Genomic DNA, 16,057 nt, shown 5'->3' on the forward strand with positions numbered 1-16,057 from the left:
ACACAGTGCCAGGGGCTCCCTCGTCCCAGGGACATCTCACCCTCTAGCTCAATGCTTTAATAAAAGAAACACACTATTTTTCCACTTTAAATATTCTTCTTTTCCATAAGATCCATAATATTAATACCTGAGCATTAATTGGTACAAGTTTGCTAAAAGGCAGCCATCCTCACACTGCCAGTACCGGCACTGAGCAGCCCAAGCCCCCCAGGGTCCACACAGACTCATCCTTGTGTCAGCATCCTGCTTCTTCAGGGTTTGTTCTGGGAGGGCAGAAACTGGGGATGAGTCAAAGCAGGAATGATGCAGAGCCTCCAGCTGCTGGCCCCCACAGTGTGCACTGCTTTGTCATGCCATTAAATAAAACTCTCCAAAATGGGATTAACCTTTCCAGGTCCTGTTTAAGGGAAGCTGCTGAGCCACATGCACATCTGACCACCCACTTCTGGCCTTTGCTTGCTGGGTTTTCCAGAGCTGTGGTTTCACTTTCATCTCCCACTACTTCTGCTGTGGAGGGGAGCTCACACAAGATGGGGACACACTGCTCTATCCCTTACCTGGGGACAGCTGTCTAGAAGGTGCCTTTCCCTCTGATCCCTGGGGACAGTAGGGTCACCTCCTGGTCAACTACAGGATTTTGTATGCTTGAGAGCTCTCCCAGTTTAGGGGTGAGCTCTTGTGCTTACAGTCAGGGCTGTGCTAGGGCAGGGTCCCATGGCTGGGACTTGTTCTAGGACACTAATCCAGGGCAGAACCCAGCAAGTGGTGTGTACCTGTGGACATGGCACAAAACAGCTCCTAGACGATTCCGTTCAGCTCCTGGGGACAGGGGCAGTGGCTGGGACCCAGCGCAGCACCTCTTCCTTCTTGCTGCCCACAGGAGGTGGTGCCATGGTGGGAAGTGTGCAGCAAGGTCACTTCCAATCATAGACACAGTCACCAAGAATTCCACATCAAATTAGCCTTGAGGAGCATCCAGGAGGTAATAAATTGTCCAGTTTTGAATGGTGGATACATATCAAAGGGAATTAAAGCAGCTTTCTAATCAGCCTACAATATTGTTTCCTTTCTGGCTGCTTAAAAAAAAATAATTACAAAATCCCATTGTCTGTGTCATACTAATGTTTAACATTTATTAGGGCAGTAATGAGCCCTCCTTGGATTTATGGAGCCATTTGATCCTGCGTGGGAAGGGCAGCTCCAGCAGTGTTGCGGCAGGGACGAGCGCTCTGAGTGGGCTGCCCACTCCAGAGCCCATGGATCCCCCGGCTGCTTCACCTGTGCTCAGCTCCTGCCTCTGCATGACAGGATGTGATCATGAGGGGACCCTGGGATAAAAAAGTACTGAGGAAGGGTTTTATTGCTCTTTATCATGAATGAAATCTGGCTGAGCAGCATCTATCCCTCAGCCCTGGGAAACCACACGCTGCATCGGATGTCAGACAGTTCCTCTCCTCTCCTTGTGTACTCCCGCACATCCTTCAGAGTTTGATGGGGACAAGGTGTTTGATGCTCAGGCCAGCTTTAGTTTACAAATGATTATATTAACATTGTTCCTCATCAGGCAGGAATGCACTTCCCTTCCCTCTCCCCCACCTTATCCCCATCCCCTTCCGAGCAAACTTCCTTCCTCCTGTAATCTGGAGCGGAAACCTCGCCACATATTTGACCGGCTCACAGAAATCAGCTCAGTGTTCCCTGGCATGACTTTGTGCCTTGAACTAGGGCTGGCTGGTCCCTAAGGCAGCCAGCAAGGCATGGGAGGAGAAGGAGGAGGAGGAGGAGGAGGAGGAGGAGGAAGACAGGGGCTGTATCACTGCCCATCCTCATCCTGGAGCTGCTCTTCCAGACGGATGCTCCAATTGAGCTCCCAGTTGATCGGCTGCCGTTTTCATACAAACCACTGTGGTTTTGGACACAGATCCAGCCTGAGCTGGCTGTGAGCTCCAGCCCTTGTGCTGCCCCACACTACGGGAATGCTGCTCCCACAGGGCAGGGTCACTGCTCACAGTGAGGGGAGAGGAGAGTGGTGTCTGTCGAGGAGGGACATTTGCATCAATCAGGGGCCGTTTGCTCCCGGGGGAATAGCCTGGGACCAGACCTTGCCCATCAACCTGCCAATATGTGGACATGACCCTTAGGCAAATGAGCTTCTATCACTCACTAAGCATGTGTCCCATGGGGGCTATGGCCATGTCACCACTTAGATCCCAGGGATGTCCCCACAGAGCAGTCAGCAGGTACAGAGGCCACTCCTGGTGGGCTGTAATGAGTCTTTCTGGGGCAACTGTGCAGTGGGAGCAGTGGGATGACATGTCCCCATCCCACAGTCACCACAAAGGAGTGGCCGTGCAGTACAACCAAACAGATTGCCCAGAGAAGCTGTGGCTGCCCCTGGATCACTGGAAGTATCCAAAGTCAGGTTGGACGGGGCTTGGAGCACCCTGGGATAGTGGAAGCTGTCCCTGCCCATAGCAGGGGGCGTGACAAGATGAGTTTTAAAGGTTACTTCCAACCCAAACCAGTCTGTGATTCTGTGGTAAGTGGCCCCAAGAACCATGTGTCTCAGGAGATGGCAATTTCCTGGCACCAAAACCCTGCACTGACATTGGATTTAGTCCAGGAGATCATTCAGATGATCCAGGACAAAATAATTATGGCCCAAAGGCGGGGAGGCCGGCACAGGGCACATAAAACCAAGGTCTATATCTCCAACCAACTCCATCAGCCCCTGCAAAGTGAAGATATGGTCCCTCCAGGTGCCAATTTTCCAGGACCAGAAGCCCCACAAGCAGCTGCCAGCACACTAGGTCAGGGAAATGTGTGGTGTCAGTCTAGCAGAACACAGGTTGGAGCCATGGTAGTTTGGAGAACGTGTGCTCAATGGCCTCAGGGACATCAGTCAAGGGGTTGCCTCGGCATGGCCTGGCAGCCTTGAGACACTGGTGCAGCCAGAGATCCCTGCCTGTGACACCAGGCAGGAATTCTCCAGCTCCAACTGTGCCCCACCTGGTGGCCTTTTGCTCCAGGAGCACTTTTGTGCTGTCAGACACCAAGACCACAGGCTACCTCAGAAGAGCTGAAGTATTTCCAGCAGGATAAGGACCGACAAGATGGGCCACTGGAGTGGTTAAAGGCCAAGCTGCAGTAAGAAAACCCAAATTGTACAGCACAGCACCACATCCTCCAGCCCAGGGACACCCCTGCCTCTGGGTCATAACACGTGTAGTGTTATGACCATGAATCTCACTCAGGTTTTAAACTCTCTTTGTCACAGGCTGGGAGGGACCATGCAGAGCAGCATCTACAGTGACATCCGTGGGAAGTGGCAGTCCCCAGACCATGCTCCTGCAGTGGCCCTTGTGGTGTGGAAGTCCCAGGAGGATGCCCTTCTCCACAGAACTTTCCAAACCATTCGTGAGAGCTTTTCTTGTGGTGCTGTGCTCCCTGCAGAGGACACAGGACACCCACACATCTTCACTGCAAGAGCATGAGGTTTCCATTGCAAACCCCCAGCTCTGGCCTCAGGAGCTCTGCCTGCAGGGCTGGCAGGGGCAGGGTCCCAGCCCACACCGGCAGTCTGGGTGCCACCAAAGGCTCCTGGTGTGCGATGTGTCCGTGAGGAGAGCATGAGGTCAGTCCCACGGCCAGAACCCTGTTTGTGCAGCTCTCAGACCACGCGGAGGACAGGTGTCCCCTCCTGAGACCCCCCTCGACCCCTTCCCCACCTCATCCCCACAGGGATCCCCCTTCTTGTCCCCAGAGGTGAGTCTGCACAAGGGAGACTGTTCCCACGCAACAGCCGCAGCCCCGGGTGGGCTCCCTGCATCCCCACGCGCCCCATCTCCGCGGTGGGGCGGGTGGCACTGGCCGAGCCACGCGTTTCCCCATCGGGCCTCCGGCAGCCGCTCTGCCAAAGAGCCGAGAGGCGAAGCGGCGGAGTGGCCAGCGGCGGAGGAAACCTCCGCGCTTCCTCCGGCTCCGGGGAGCCGAGCGGGCAGGGCGCTGTCCCTCGCACGCCTTTCGCCGCGGCTCTGCGCTGGGAAGAAAAGCTCCCGTCTTTCCCACGCTCTCCGACACATTTTAATGAATTAAGTGGGGGCACGCCCCCTCGCCGCCTGCCCCGGATTCGTCCCCCCGGCTCTCCGGCTCCCTGCAAGGAGGCCTCGGGGGGTGGCTGGACTCTCGCTGCCGTCGTGTCCGCCTGGCCGGGAGGACGGGCGCGACCCGCTGGGGTTTTGGAGGAGGGCTGCGACGTGCCTAGCCCAGCGCCCCCAGCCCCGAGACGGCTCTGAGCCCCGCCGGCGATGCCGGTGGCAGCCGGCCCTACTCCCTCCCGCAGGCTCTCATGGGCACGGGGAAATTTGGCCGTCACGTCTCCTGAGGAGGGGAAATTTGTTCCGCGCCTCTCGGCGTGACCGTTCGCGGAAGGCATCGCAGCTCCGGGGCCCTTCCCCGCCTCCCGCCACGTCTTCCCCTCGCCTCAGAAGGGAGCTGATAAATCACTGGGTGGGACTGCTGGTTTTGCAGGGCCCCATAGAGCGAAGGCAGGGGCCTCCCAGCGCTGGCCGCGGCCCCTGACGGCCCCTGACAGCCCCTTCGCAGCCGGCGGGCAGCGGAGCCGTGCAGGGAGCCTGGCCCGGCCGTCACACCGCTCCCGGCTCCTCTCCGGTTACAGAGCTGGGTACAAACTGGAGCTGAAATGCAGCTTTTCAAATCTTTTTATTTCCCGTTCCCACCCCCCCACAACCCCCGCCCCCCCCACCCCCCCACCCCCACCCCCGCTTTTTGGCTCTTTCCCATCCTTCTCTGGCCTCGTTCCCAGACCGAGTCCTGCCCCCACCTGCCAGTCCCGAACATTTGCATGGCTGGGTCCCTGCCCGCGCTCTTTTTCTCACCAATGTCACTGGTAAATGCAGATTTGCTTGTAAGGATGTAACTCTGGCCAAGTCCCAGACCGGGGAGGTGTGAGCAATTCCCACTCTCCCACGGCTCACTCACAGGGCTCTACACCTCGCAGAATATGGCCAGCAAAGACACAAAATCAGCGTCCCAGGATATTTAGGAGTAAATAGGAGAGGGCGAGCCAGGAAGAGCAGAGCCCTGACACCCAGGTCATCGCACCTACGTCCGGCAAAGCTGCCGCACGACCCCACTGCCTTCCCTTTTCCAGCTTTCTCGTGATGGGTTTGCTGGGATTAGTGTCAGGGAACGGTCACGGGCTGCTGTGGCTCCGGCGCTCCCCGCACGCTGTTTACGCTGCTGGGCTGTGCCGGCCCCCGGGCTCCACCGGAGCTCCCGTGAGTCACCGTGAGTCACGGCACGTCCCGCCGCTCGCCGCGGCGAGCCGACACAGGAGACAGGACAGGGATTGCCGCTGGTGATTCCCGCTGACACCATGGCTGGGGTAATGGGGACAGAGCCACCGCCTGCTGCCTGGCACGGGGCCCTCCGGGGGACGGGACAGAGGCAGGGGTGGCGCCTATTCAGTGTCCTCGGGCAGACCTGGCTCCTGCGCAGACCCTCAGAGCTTCAAGCGCTGAACCCATCTTAGTGCCCTGTGCCGGCGCTGCAGAGGCCCCAGCGGCACAGGGACATCCTGGGAGAAGCTGCACAGGCACAGGATAGCAGAGGAGGGTCTGCAGCCCCCAGCAGCAGTAACATTCCAATCCCCCCCATTCCGTGAGAACTGCAACACACTCATATTAGAGAGGTGTGACCGGGACAGCTCTGGCCGGAGGAAGCCAAACAGTCAGACAGAGACCAGACAGATGGAATTGGGATAGAGATTGGGATGAGATGGGCACGGGTTAGGAGATGGGGATGTGGATTGAAATGGGGATGGGTGGATGGGGATTGGATGGGGCTGGGGATGGAGATGGGGAGGGAGGGGGGGATGGAGATGGGGGTGTGCATGGGCATAGGATGAGGGTGGAGACAAGGACAGGATGGAGATGGGGAGATGGGAATGGAGATGGGGATGGATGTGAAGATGGGAATGGGGACAGGGTTGAGAAGAACTAGCTGCAGAAATTAACTTAGAAAAGCAGATCCCTTATGGGAGGAGAATAAAGAGCTGCTTCAACAACTCCTTACAGCCTAAATCCAGGTGGGATGAGAAGGACCCAGATGGGGCAGGAGTGTTCCGAGACTACTCCAGCTGCTGGGAAAAACCACGGCAACAGGCGGTGGGGCAAGTCACACTCGGAGCTCAAGGCCGTTATCCTCCAGCTGTGCTACAGACACTTTGTGATGGCACATTTCATCGGCTGGGGCTGAATTTAGCAGTAGGCCGATTTCTCCCTTTCCCTTTCCAAAAGGACACGCCAGCAGTGCCGGGTGACAGCAGCTTGCCCCCCAGCTGCCCCGGCGCGGCTGCTGTCACCTCGGTTTATGACACGCTCCTTCCTCTCTCCCCGCACCTCCCACCCTCTCCTGCTGACCAAATGCCCGAGAGGCAGTGGGAGCTGGCCCGGGAGCACCGCTTCCCACCTGGACTCGCCGTTTGCTCCCGGGGACCAAACGGGAATAGGAGCAGGGTTGGGGGAGGCCAAGAGAGCCCCCCCTTCCCCCTGAGGGTCCCCTCAGCATCGTTTTTGGTTGATGCACTGCTTTCGGGATTTTTATTCGCCCATTTTCCCTCTTCCCTATGGTGTCCACAGCTCCCAGTACTCCCGCACCAGGAACGTGGTCATCGGCTGGGCAGCGGGTCCGACCCCGGATAAAGCCCCGGGCAGGCGAATTGAGCCACTTCAAGGCTGGCAGTACATGGTGGGGGATGCATCTTTTCCGCCTTAAATCAATCTCACCCGTGGGTCCCTGAAACCCAGTGCAGCCCCCCATGGGAGTCTGCAGAGGCGCTGGACCCCGCGAGCTGAACGCCCTGTTCTGCTCTGTGACCCGCTCCTGCTGGCTCACGGGGACACAAGCCCGCAGCAACACGGTGTCACCCCAAATCGGGGTTAGCCGCAGCCCCTGGGTGACCATCATTCTTGCGGGTCCCGACTGGGGGGCCCGAGCCGAGCCGAGCCGAGCCGAGCCGAGCCGAGCCGAGCCGAGCCGAGCGGGACCGAGCGGGACCGAGCAAAGCCAAGGCGGTAGCGCCCCCCATCGCCCCCTCCCTCCCTCGCAGCGCCCGCGCCCGTTCCGCTCACCCCGCGGAGGAGGCGTGGCCTCCCTGTTCTGCCACGCCTGCCGCGCCCGCTCGAGCCAGTAGGCGCGCGGCGCGCGGCCCCGCCCCCGCTGTGCGTCACGGCCGTGCCATTGTTATGCAAATAAAAGGGCGGGTAAAAGGCGCGCGCGGGCTGGGGCGCTGCAGAGCTGCGGGGCGCGGGCAGCGGAGTAACGAGCGGAGAGCCGCGGGGCCAGGGCGCGGCGGCACCGGCGGCACCACAGCCCAGCCCCGGCAGCGGCCGCAGCACCGCCCGCCCGCCCGCCCGCCCGCCGCCGCCGCATGCCCGGGCGGGCGCCGCCGTCGCCGTCCATGCGGGGCGGCGGGGCCGAGGCGGCGGCATGAGCCAGAGCGAGGTGTCGCCGTGCGCGGCGCCGCCGCCGCCCCCCAGCCAGCGGGTGTTCCAGGAGGCGGTGCGGCGCGGCAACACCAAGGAGCTGCAGTCGCTGCTGCAGAACATGACGAACTGCGAGTTCAACGTCAACTCCTTCGGACCCGAGGGGCAGACGGCGCTGCACCAGTCCGTCATCGACGGGAACCTCGAGCTCGTCAAGCTCCTGGTCAAGTTCGGCGCCGACATCCGCCTGGCCAACCGCGACGGCTGGAGCGCCCTGCACATCGCCGCCTTCGGGGGCCACCAGGACATCGTCCTCTACCTGATCACCAAGGCCAAATACTCCGCCGGCGCCCGGTGATGCCGGGGCTGCCCCCGATGCTCTCGCCCGCTGATGCTGGGACCGCTCGCCCGGTGATGCCGGGTCTCCCCCACCCCGCGCTTTCCCGGCCATGCCGGGGACCCTCCCCGCTCCCCCGGCCGCCAGAGCTGCTCCCGCCCCCTCCCGGGGCGGGTTTGGCGAAGATTTGGGGCCCCACGCAGAACAAGCCACATTTTTAAGTTTTTTGATTGTTTGCTGGGTTTTTTTTGTTTTTTTGTTTTTTTTTAATCTTCCAAGGGTTGTTTCCTACTGTAACGTGGTTATTTTTTCCTCCATCTACCTCGGCTGCACTCACAGTATTCACGGTTTCAGTTTGACATCTGGGCAGATGCTTTAACACCCCCCGCCCCGTTCCCTCCCCGCTAATATTTAATCCTCCTCCCCGCCCCCCTTACCTCCGACCCTCCCATTTAAAGTGTTCTGGCTCAGAAACTAATTCATTTCAACGCCCCCCAAAAGCCACCCCGCAGACCCCCACCGCTGCTGGGGTCCCCTGTCCGGTGCCAGCCCCGGACCCCCGGGCGCGATAGCCCGTCCATGGGCTGGCGCTCCCGGCCGGCCGCGGCCTTCCTGGCGAGGAGAAGCAGGAAAGTCTTCTTCCTCTCCAAGGTTTTCCCAGTGTTTTCCCACCGCTGACCTTTTTTTTTTTTTTGTCGAGGCGACTCCGTTGGAATATGACAGATGTGGTTTTCTCACCCCTATTGCTCCTGGGTTTTGTTGATTTTGCGTTGGGTTTTCTGCTTTGGTTCTTCCTTGGGTGTCCGAAGAAAGTCGGCATCCTCACCCGCTCCACGAATCTGTTTAGCACACGTGAGATCCCAGGAAAAGACATTGAGTCCTTGTGGTTTTGTGTGTAAAGGGGGATTAGCAAATCCTGGACTGTTTTTTTTCTCTAAAAAAAAAAAAGTGAAATAAACTCTAGAGGCAGAGGATTTGCTTTTGCACAGAAAAGGGGCGCGAGCGCTCTCTGCTGCCTACAGAGATGCTGGAAAACTACTGAAAAGAGTTTGGGAACTTTTTTTCTTTTGGTGAAACTTGGATAACACTTCTCAATGCAGAACGATTCACTTGACGTACGTACACTCACCCGCCTTTTATAGGAGATATATATCCCTCCGTATATATCTTTATAAAGGAAAGGGAGGAAGCAGAGCAAGCCACCCGAAGGCGCATTTTGAAGTGACTGCACGTATAATCGCAAATGCTGCTTTTTTATTGCTATGGCACAAGAACATCCATTTGGAAAATGCGGAAAAGTTCAGAAGTCTCCTTTCTCCTGCTGGTCTTTCAGCCCTCTTCTCCTCGTCTGCACTAAAGCCATCCATATCACTGCCATCTCCCTGCTTTTTCCTCTCTTGCTCCCTGCATCCAAACCATTCTGATTAAAAAAAAGAAAATAGTTACCTGCTGGTTTATTGGGGCTGTGTCTTACCTATTTATCATGTCTGTATATATTTGTGGGTGAAGATTGTGAGCCTGGTTTTGTTTGAAGCTGATGGTGAGTGTTTCAAAAATATGGTTTGGGATACATGCTTTTTTTGTTGTTGATCATTTTTTCTTCTAGTCTTAAAACTAAAAAAACCCCAACAACCTAGAGTCTGCCCTGATTATTTCCCATTGCACTGAATATTCTGCTTTGTCTCTGATAATTTCACTTGCAGTTGTTTGCATTTTGTTAGGTTTTTCATTTGTTTTTGTTCTTTCTCCACTTCAACAATTTGGGATGATTTTAAAAGCTCCAGATTTAAAGAAGAAAAAAAGCCCTGTCAAAAGTGTCTACTGTTATTGTTGTAATTTGCAAGGAACTTTTGGCCGAAGTCTTTCTGTGAGCATGGAAGGGGGTGTCCAGCACTTCCACTGGTGCTTCTGTGCGATAGTTACAGGGTGGGAACAGGACCTTTCCTAGTGAGGTTTTATCGTTGTTACCAGATGGTTGCACACTTTTTTTTTTTTTTTTACGTAAATGGATTTGCCACAATGAAATGTCATAACATTTATGACATGATATTAAAAAGTGTATTGTAAAGCCAAGTTCTAGATGGATTTTTTAAAAGAAATCTTGGTTATAAACCCAGTCTAAAGGGAGCTCTGTCCAGTGTTGTAAAGACAACATGATGTAACCCATATTTATATTTTTATAAAATACCTATTAAGACTGTGAATCTCCTGTGTGAATTGCTGGGTGAGTTGCTTAAGAAAAGTATTGTTCCTTTTCAGCCTCCTGGAGCTTTAGACATGCTGAGATTTTTGGGAAACTGTACGTCGGGGAAGGGGGTTTGCTCTGAAATTGTGAGTTGATGTATTTTTACATCCCTTTGTATTTTACTGAAAAGCTGCTGCCCTTCCTAGTCCCTAGAGTTTCAATTTTCTATGCAACCCCCACACCCCTGTCTCTCTTGATCCTGAGAAGTAAAAGGGATGCAGATTGATTCAAATTGAAATGAGGGTCCCCCCACCCCCTTTGTTGGCTCATCGTGCTGCTGACCCTTCACGCCAAAACGGGGAGTACAAGGAAAAAGAAAGAGGCAGGTGGGGGAGGCTGTTTTGTGCATGACTGGTTGCCTTCCAGCAGTCATCTTTTTAATTATTATTGTTATTTTTGTAAGAAGAATATATTGATAATGTCAGTGAAATAAGCAGACATTGAAGCTGATGCACAGATTGCTCCAGAAAGGAGTTTTTCTGTAGATTTTTCTTTAGATGCAAATACCTTTTTTAATTATGTTAATTAATGTTAAGAATTTTTAGGCTTATATTGAAGCTGTATGTGGGTCACTATATGATCATTTCTAACTGGATAAAGTCTGTACAGTACAGCATATTCCTGAGTGTATGATATAGACGTGTAGCCCCAGAGTGCAAAATTTATAAATAAATTTTTCATTGATCTTTTTATAAAAAAAAAGGTTGTTTTGTTTGTTCTTTTCCACATGTTTTTTGGCAGTGCTGGCTGTTTGCTGTGGTGGGGGATGTCTGGCTGGGACCCCAGGTGTTTCTTCTGGTGTCAGACTTACAGCTGTTCTGGGTTTGGATGCACCCCTGGAGGGGAATGGCTGGGCTGGATTTGGGGGGGAAGTGTGGCTCCATCCCACAGGCTGGAGGAAGTCTCCTGGGCTCAGGGGTGTCCTGGTTTGCCCCATCCCAGCATTCAGAGCCTGCTAGAGGGGAGATGACTCAGACCAAACCCTGGTGCTGGATGGGCATGTGCTGTTTGAGATGTTTCTAAAGAAGCTACTTGTCCCCAGGGAGTGAGGGGAGAGCTCACAGCCAGTCCTGGGATGGGGGATTTGGGGTGCATTTTTGGGGCTGCAGCCCCAGCCTGTCTGGCTGAGCACCCCACAGCTCCCTGTGAACATTCCCAGCTTTTTGATTCCAGCCTGGGCCCCAGCACCTCAGGATGAAGGGATGAGGTCGGTGGTGTCTTCAGTGCCCCAAGGAAAGGGGAGAGGGCGAGGGTCAGCGTGGCCTCTCCATCCCCAAGAGCATCTGTGTCCTCTGGCACTGCTCAGAGCGGAGCAGAGCCCAGCAGGGCTGTGCCCCTCTCCAGAGGCTTTCCCAGCAGGACCTGGCTGCTCCGGGCTGCGGAAGGGAGGCAGAGGCAGAGAGCCCCAGACCTGCAAGGCTGGGCCCTGCCCGAGGCCGGGCTTTTGAAGGCACCATGCAGGCAAGCCTCCCTTGCTGGCACTGCTGGGGAGTCAGATGAGGCTCTTTCTCTATGAATAATTCTGCCAGCTCTGCAAATGCCTAAATCCCAGGGAAATTTGTGCTTTGCTCAGTTTGGCTCTGGGTGTGAGTTTGCAGGGATGCAAGGAGTGGCGTCCTGCAAACACAGTGGGGGGGAAGCCTGGAGAAAAGGCTCAGTGTGACCTTTCCAGGTTGGCCAAATTCCGCTCCAATGTGCCAAACCCTGTGCCATCTGCTGCCAGCACGGGCCAGTGGCTGGCACAGACACAGCTGGTGTCCCCAGGTGCCCTGGGGACAGGCAGCCACCCCGGCAGCAGCCCAGTGTAGATAATACAGGCACCAAGTGATCCAGATGGATTTGAGCAGGAGAAAAGAGATGATGCCAAAACCATCAGTCACAACCACTGGTGGTCCTGGAGTTCCTTCACCCAGAGTCCTGCAGCAGCTGCTGACTCCAAATCTGTTGGGGATGAGGGGCAAGCACCACTGCCCTCCCCAGCTGTGGCACTGTGTGACATTGACCACCAGCCTCTGCCACCAAACCTCACAGTGCCTGTGCTCCCCAGGGCACACGGGGTTACACCTGCAGGTGGAAATAATCCCAGCCTCATCCCTTTGCACTTGGAATGCTGCAAAACCTCGTTCTGGTGCCTGCATTGGGATTTCACAGAGCTGGGTTCACCTGGCTCAGCTCAGCCCTGCAGCTTCTCATCCTTCACCTTGTCCCAGGTCCCCAGAGAGCTGGGCTGGGCCAGCCACCACCTCCAGGATAGATTTTTCTGGGGGAACGCAGCATTCCTATGTGTGGCTCCTCTCCCCACAGTGGATGAGGTGGGCTGGGGTCTCCAGCAGTCCCTTATTTGGGCACCCCCCTGGAGCCAAGTCCAGCAAAGCCCCTCTGTGTTCCCCATATGTGATGGCCCTGGCAGCAGAAATGTGCTGAGGACATAGCTGAACCCCAACCCCAGGGCTGAGCACCCTGGCCAGCAGCTGCCCTGGTGCCAGGCTCCTCCCAAGGTCCATGGCCACCCCACTTTGCAGCTTTCCTCTACAGAAACCCTGTCCAAGGAATCTAGGAACTTCAAAGACTTGATTTTTTTACCCTCTTGTTCTTTCCCTTTTCTATTTTTGTTCCAATAACACAAAAATATTGGATGGTTTGGTGGTGTAAGCACATTCTTCTGGCATTTTTGCCTGTCCCCGGCTGCATGTCATTGTCCATCGGCCGCATTACGTAGGTGCTGTTGTTCCAAGAGAAACCAAAGCAAGAATTTGAACTTTCAAGTGCTTCCTGCCATTGTCTTTTGCTTTTGTTTGTGCTGCTGACTCCAAACCAGATGGATCGGGCTCCCCTCCGGCTGGGGGGCGATAGGAAGTCAACACAGCCTGGCAAGTTTTGACAGCTTTGTCTTCTCGTCTATTGCCCTTCATCTGTCAAGCCCGGCCATCGGCACTGAATCGGCCATCACATATGGATGTGGGGGAGGAGGGGGGTTTTTATTTGAATTTCAGGGAGCTTAACACAGGGAGTAAGTAATGAATGAGAAAGAAAGACAGTGAGCAGGCAAGCAAGAGGGGACAGGCTGTAATCAAAATTCAGGACATTTTAAATAGATGCTTTGTTGGGCGTTTGTATGACTATGATAATGCCACAGCCCAGTGGCCCAAGGAGGAGTTACCTTTTTTAACATAAAAGAACCACAATCAACTTCTGTTCGATGTCCGCAAGGAGCCGGTGGCTCAGGCTGCCTAGCCAGGCTGGCCTCATTTCCAAACATCAGAATTTTTTGCCCCTTATCAAGGCATTCTTGGCTCCATCCCTGTGGATGGATGGATGGATGGATGGATGGATGGATGGATGGATGGATGGATGGATGGATGGATGGATGGATGGATGGGTGGATGATGGAGTGGTGGATGGTGGATGGATGACGGAGTGATGGATGGTGGATGGATGGATGGATGGTGGATGGATGGATGATGGATGGATAGAGGGATGGATGGATAGATGGATGGATGGATGGATGGATGGATGGATGGATGGATGGATGGATGGATGGATGGATGGATGATGGAGTGGTGGATGGTGGATGGATGACGGAGTGATGGATGGTGGATGGATGGATGGATGGTGGATGGATGGATGATGGATGGATAGAGGGATGGATGGATAGATGGATGGATGGATGGATGGATGGATGGATGGATGGATGGATGGATGGATGGATGGATGGATGGATGGATGGATGGATGGTCAGCAGCACCAGGCTCCTCAGCACATTGTGCAGGACAGGACAGCTGATGGTTTCAGCCTGTTTTTGCTGCTGACCCAAAGCTGCTGCAGTATTTGGTGCTGGGACTGGGTGCAGAGGTCCTATCCCCATATCCATCTCAGGTCACTCTGTTCCTGCAGCATGCAGTAATTATTTGCTGTTCTTGGGGTGTACATGAGCTTCACGTACTGCCATCAGGTGAGCATGGGATTTTCGGTGCGATCCCCCATGCCCTGAAATCACTGTCTCTCTACAGACTCCTATGCTCGGAGGACTATGTTCTCCCCAGGATGTTCCCAGCATGGTGTAGGAACATCCAACAAGGAGATTGGAATTGGAGGCAGCTCCAATTTCTCCTTGGTACAGCAAGTGCTCTCCAGGGCACACGTAATGCCCCCAGGATTGACACTGCTTCATTTTGGAGAAAGAAGAAACCTCTTCCCAAAACCTCTGCAGCTGCAGTGTTTCTCTGCCACCATGGGCACCCATCTTAGGGTGCCCAGGGAGAGGTGACCTCTGGGTCTTGCCCTGGATGGGACACAGACCTGTAGGTTCAGTGGAATATTTGGCTTTTTAGCAGGTTTCTCTTCCTGGGGAGAAATGGTCAAGCAGGACAACATCGTGGTTTGTCTGGTTTTGGGGAAAACAGTGGATAGGGTTAGGATCGGGAAGGGTGGAAGGTGCTTGGATGGAGGGATTGAGGGATGGCAGAGGGCCTGGGGGGATCACTGGGGACATGGAGGGGTGGAAGAATGCAGGGAGAGGGGCTGGCTGGGAGGGATGGGTAACAGAGGCCTGATGGGATGGATGGGTAAGGGAGAAGTAGAAGTATGGAGAGAGGCAAAGCTGGACAGCTGGAGCAATGATGGGATTGGGCGTGGTTGGATCAACCATTTTAACTGAGAACTCCTCATTCAGCCTGACTCCAAGAGTGTCCTGTGGCTGGGAGCAGACCCTGAGGGCAAGCCAGCATGATCAGCAAGATGGCAGATCTCAGCCCAGCTGTGCTGGTGGTGTTCTCCTGGCTGTTTTTACAAAGAAGCTCCTCAGAAGCAGAAAATTCCCCAAACAGCTTCATCCTGGTAGGATGGCTATGGCTCTGCTGACCCCTCCTCAGTGGGGCATGGAGGATGTGGACACGAGCACAGAGCAGTGGCAGAGTTGGCCCAGTGAGCAAAGCCCTGCACAGCACTGGCTGGAGGGGACATGGACAGAGGGGACGTTGGGCAGCACTTGGTGGCTCTGCTGCATTTGGGGGGCAGCTGAGGCTGAGCCTTCACAGGGAGCCTGAGCAGCACACTGGGACTGATGATTTGTGCTCTGAAACATGACAACTCAATGAACAGATCCTGGTTGCAAATGAATCCTGCATCCAAGGAGAGCCTCTGCTTGGAAGCAGTGGTTCTGCAACCTCCTTTCAGCCCAAGACTGCCATCTCTGTTCTTGTTTTTTCCAGGTTTTTCTCAGCCATGTGCAGTCAACAGCAATGTTCTCACACATGAATGCAGTTGCACAAAGAAGCTCTGAATGTGTGCAGCCCTCAGGGTTTCCTGCCCTGGACTAGACTCTGATGTCTCAGTGTGGTCACCCCTCCAGCTGGGGCAGAAGCTGGGTGGCAGGTCCCTGGACTCCTGATTTTCTTTAATTATGCCTAAGCCACTCACACAGTGGCTGGAGGGCTTTCCCTGGAGTGGGTGGAGGAGATGGAGGCACCAGTTGCAGTGGGTTGTAAAGGTTTCACTGAGTGCCCCATCCCATGCCCAGTCTGCCCCTTGAAGATGATTGCTGGATTTCCAGCAGCCAACCATCCTTGAGGAACTGGCAGGTTGTAGCACTTACTGGGTCTCTCAGTGGAGGCTTTGGTTTGGAGGTCACAGATGGGGGACCCCAACCCAACCTCAGGGGCTTGGGGCACCTGGTGGCCCTAGGGAGCTGGGCTGAAGGCACAGGAAGGTGCCAGCTCAGCACCTACTGCCCGCCTGTGCCCAAGACCTGGGGGGCACAGAGCAGGCTTGGCCTCACGCCACAGTGCCAGGATCAGGCCTCGACCCCCAGCACAGTGCCCAGACAGGGAGCCTATCCCCAGTGGGTCCCCACATTTCTCCTTGCTCACATTCACAGCTACGGTGACAACTCTGAGCTGCCCCTGTCCCATTTTCCACTCACTGCTCCCCCTCATTCAAAGCCTCTGTTCTTTTAAGCTATTTTTTTTC

At 55.1% G+C, this 16,057-nt stretch overlaps 2 protein-coding genes across 13 annotated transcripts in view; both read left to right on the forward strand.

Moving 5' to 3' along the window:
• Nucleotides 1-3,747, forward strand: part of EXD3 (exonuclease 3'-5' domain containing 3) — a 250,288-nt gene extending 246,541 nt beyond the window's left edge. For all 12 annotated transcript variants that reach the window (XM_030231030.2, XM_030231040.2, XM_030231043.2 and 9 more), the window contains one exon: nucleotides 3,278-3,747. In XM_030231030.2, coding sequence (XP_030086890.2) covers nucleotides 3,278-3,633 — 356 coding nt within the window. In that variant the 3' untranslated portion in view covers nucleotides 3,634-3,747. The remainder of the gene's footprint in view (nucleotides 1-3,277) is intronic.
• Nucleotides 3,748-7,341: 3,594 nt separating this feature from the next.
• On the forward strand, nucleotides 7,342-9,843 carry NRARP (NOTCH regulated ankyrin repeat protein). Its single transcript, XM_050981057.1, has one exon. It carries the CDS (start codon nucleotides 7,513-7,515, stop codon nucleotides 7,864-7,866), a length of 354 nt encoding a protein of 117 aa, XP_050837014.1. The 5' UTR covers nucleotides 7,342-7,512; the 3' UTR covers nucleotides 7,867-9,843.
• Nucleotides 9,844-16,057: the final 6,214 nt, after the last annotated feature.

The sequence above is a fragment of the Serinus canaria genome, chromosome 17 (genome assembly GCF_022539315.1).
Source record: "Serinus canaria isolate serCan28SL12 chromosome 17, serCan2020, whole genome shotgun sequence".
Lineage (NCBI taxonomy): Eukaryota > Metazoa > Chordata > Aves > Passeriformes > Fringillidae > Serinus > Serinus canaria.

Bases quoted from the DNA above. Each gene is read 5' to 3' on its own strand.
- NRARP (XM_050981057.1), top strand. From the start codon at position 7,513: ATGAGCCAGAGCGAGGTGTCGCCGTGCGCGGCGCCGCCGCCGCCCCCC.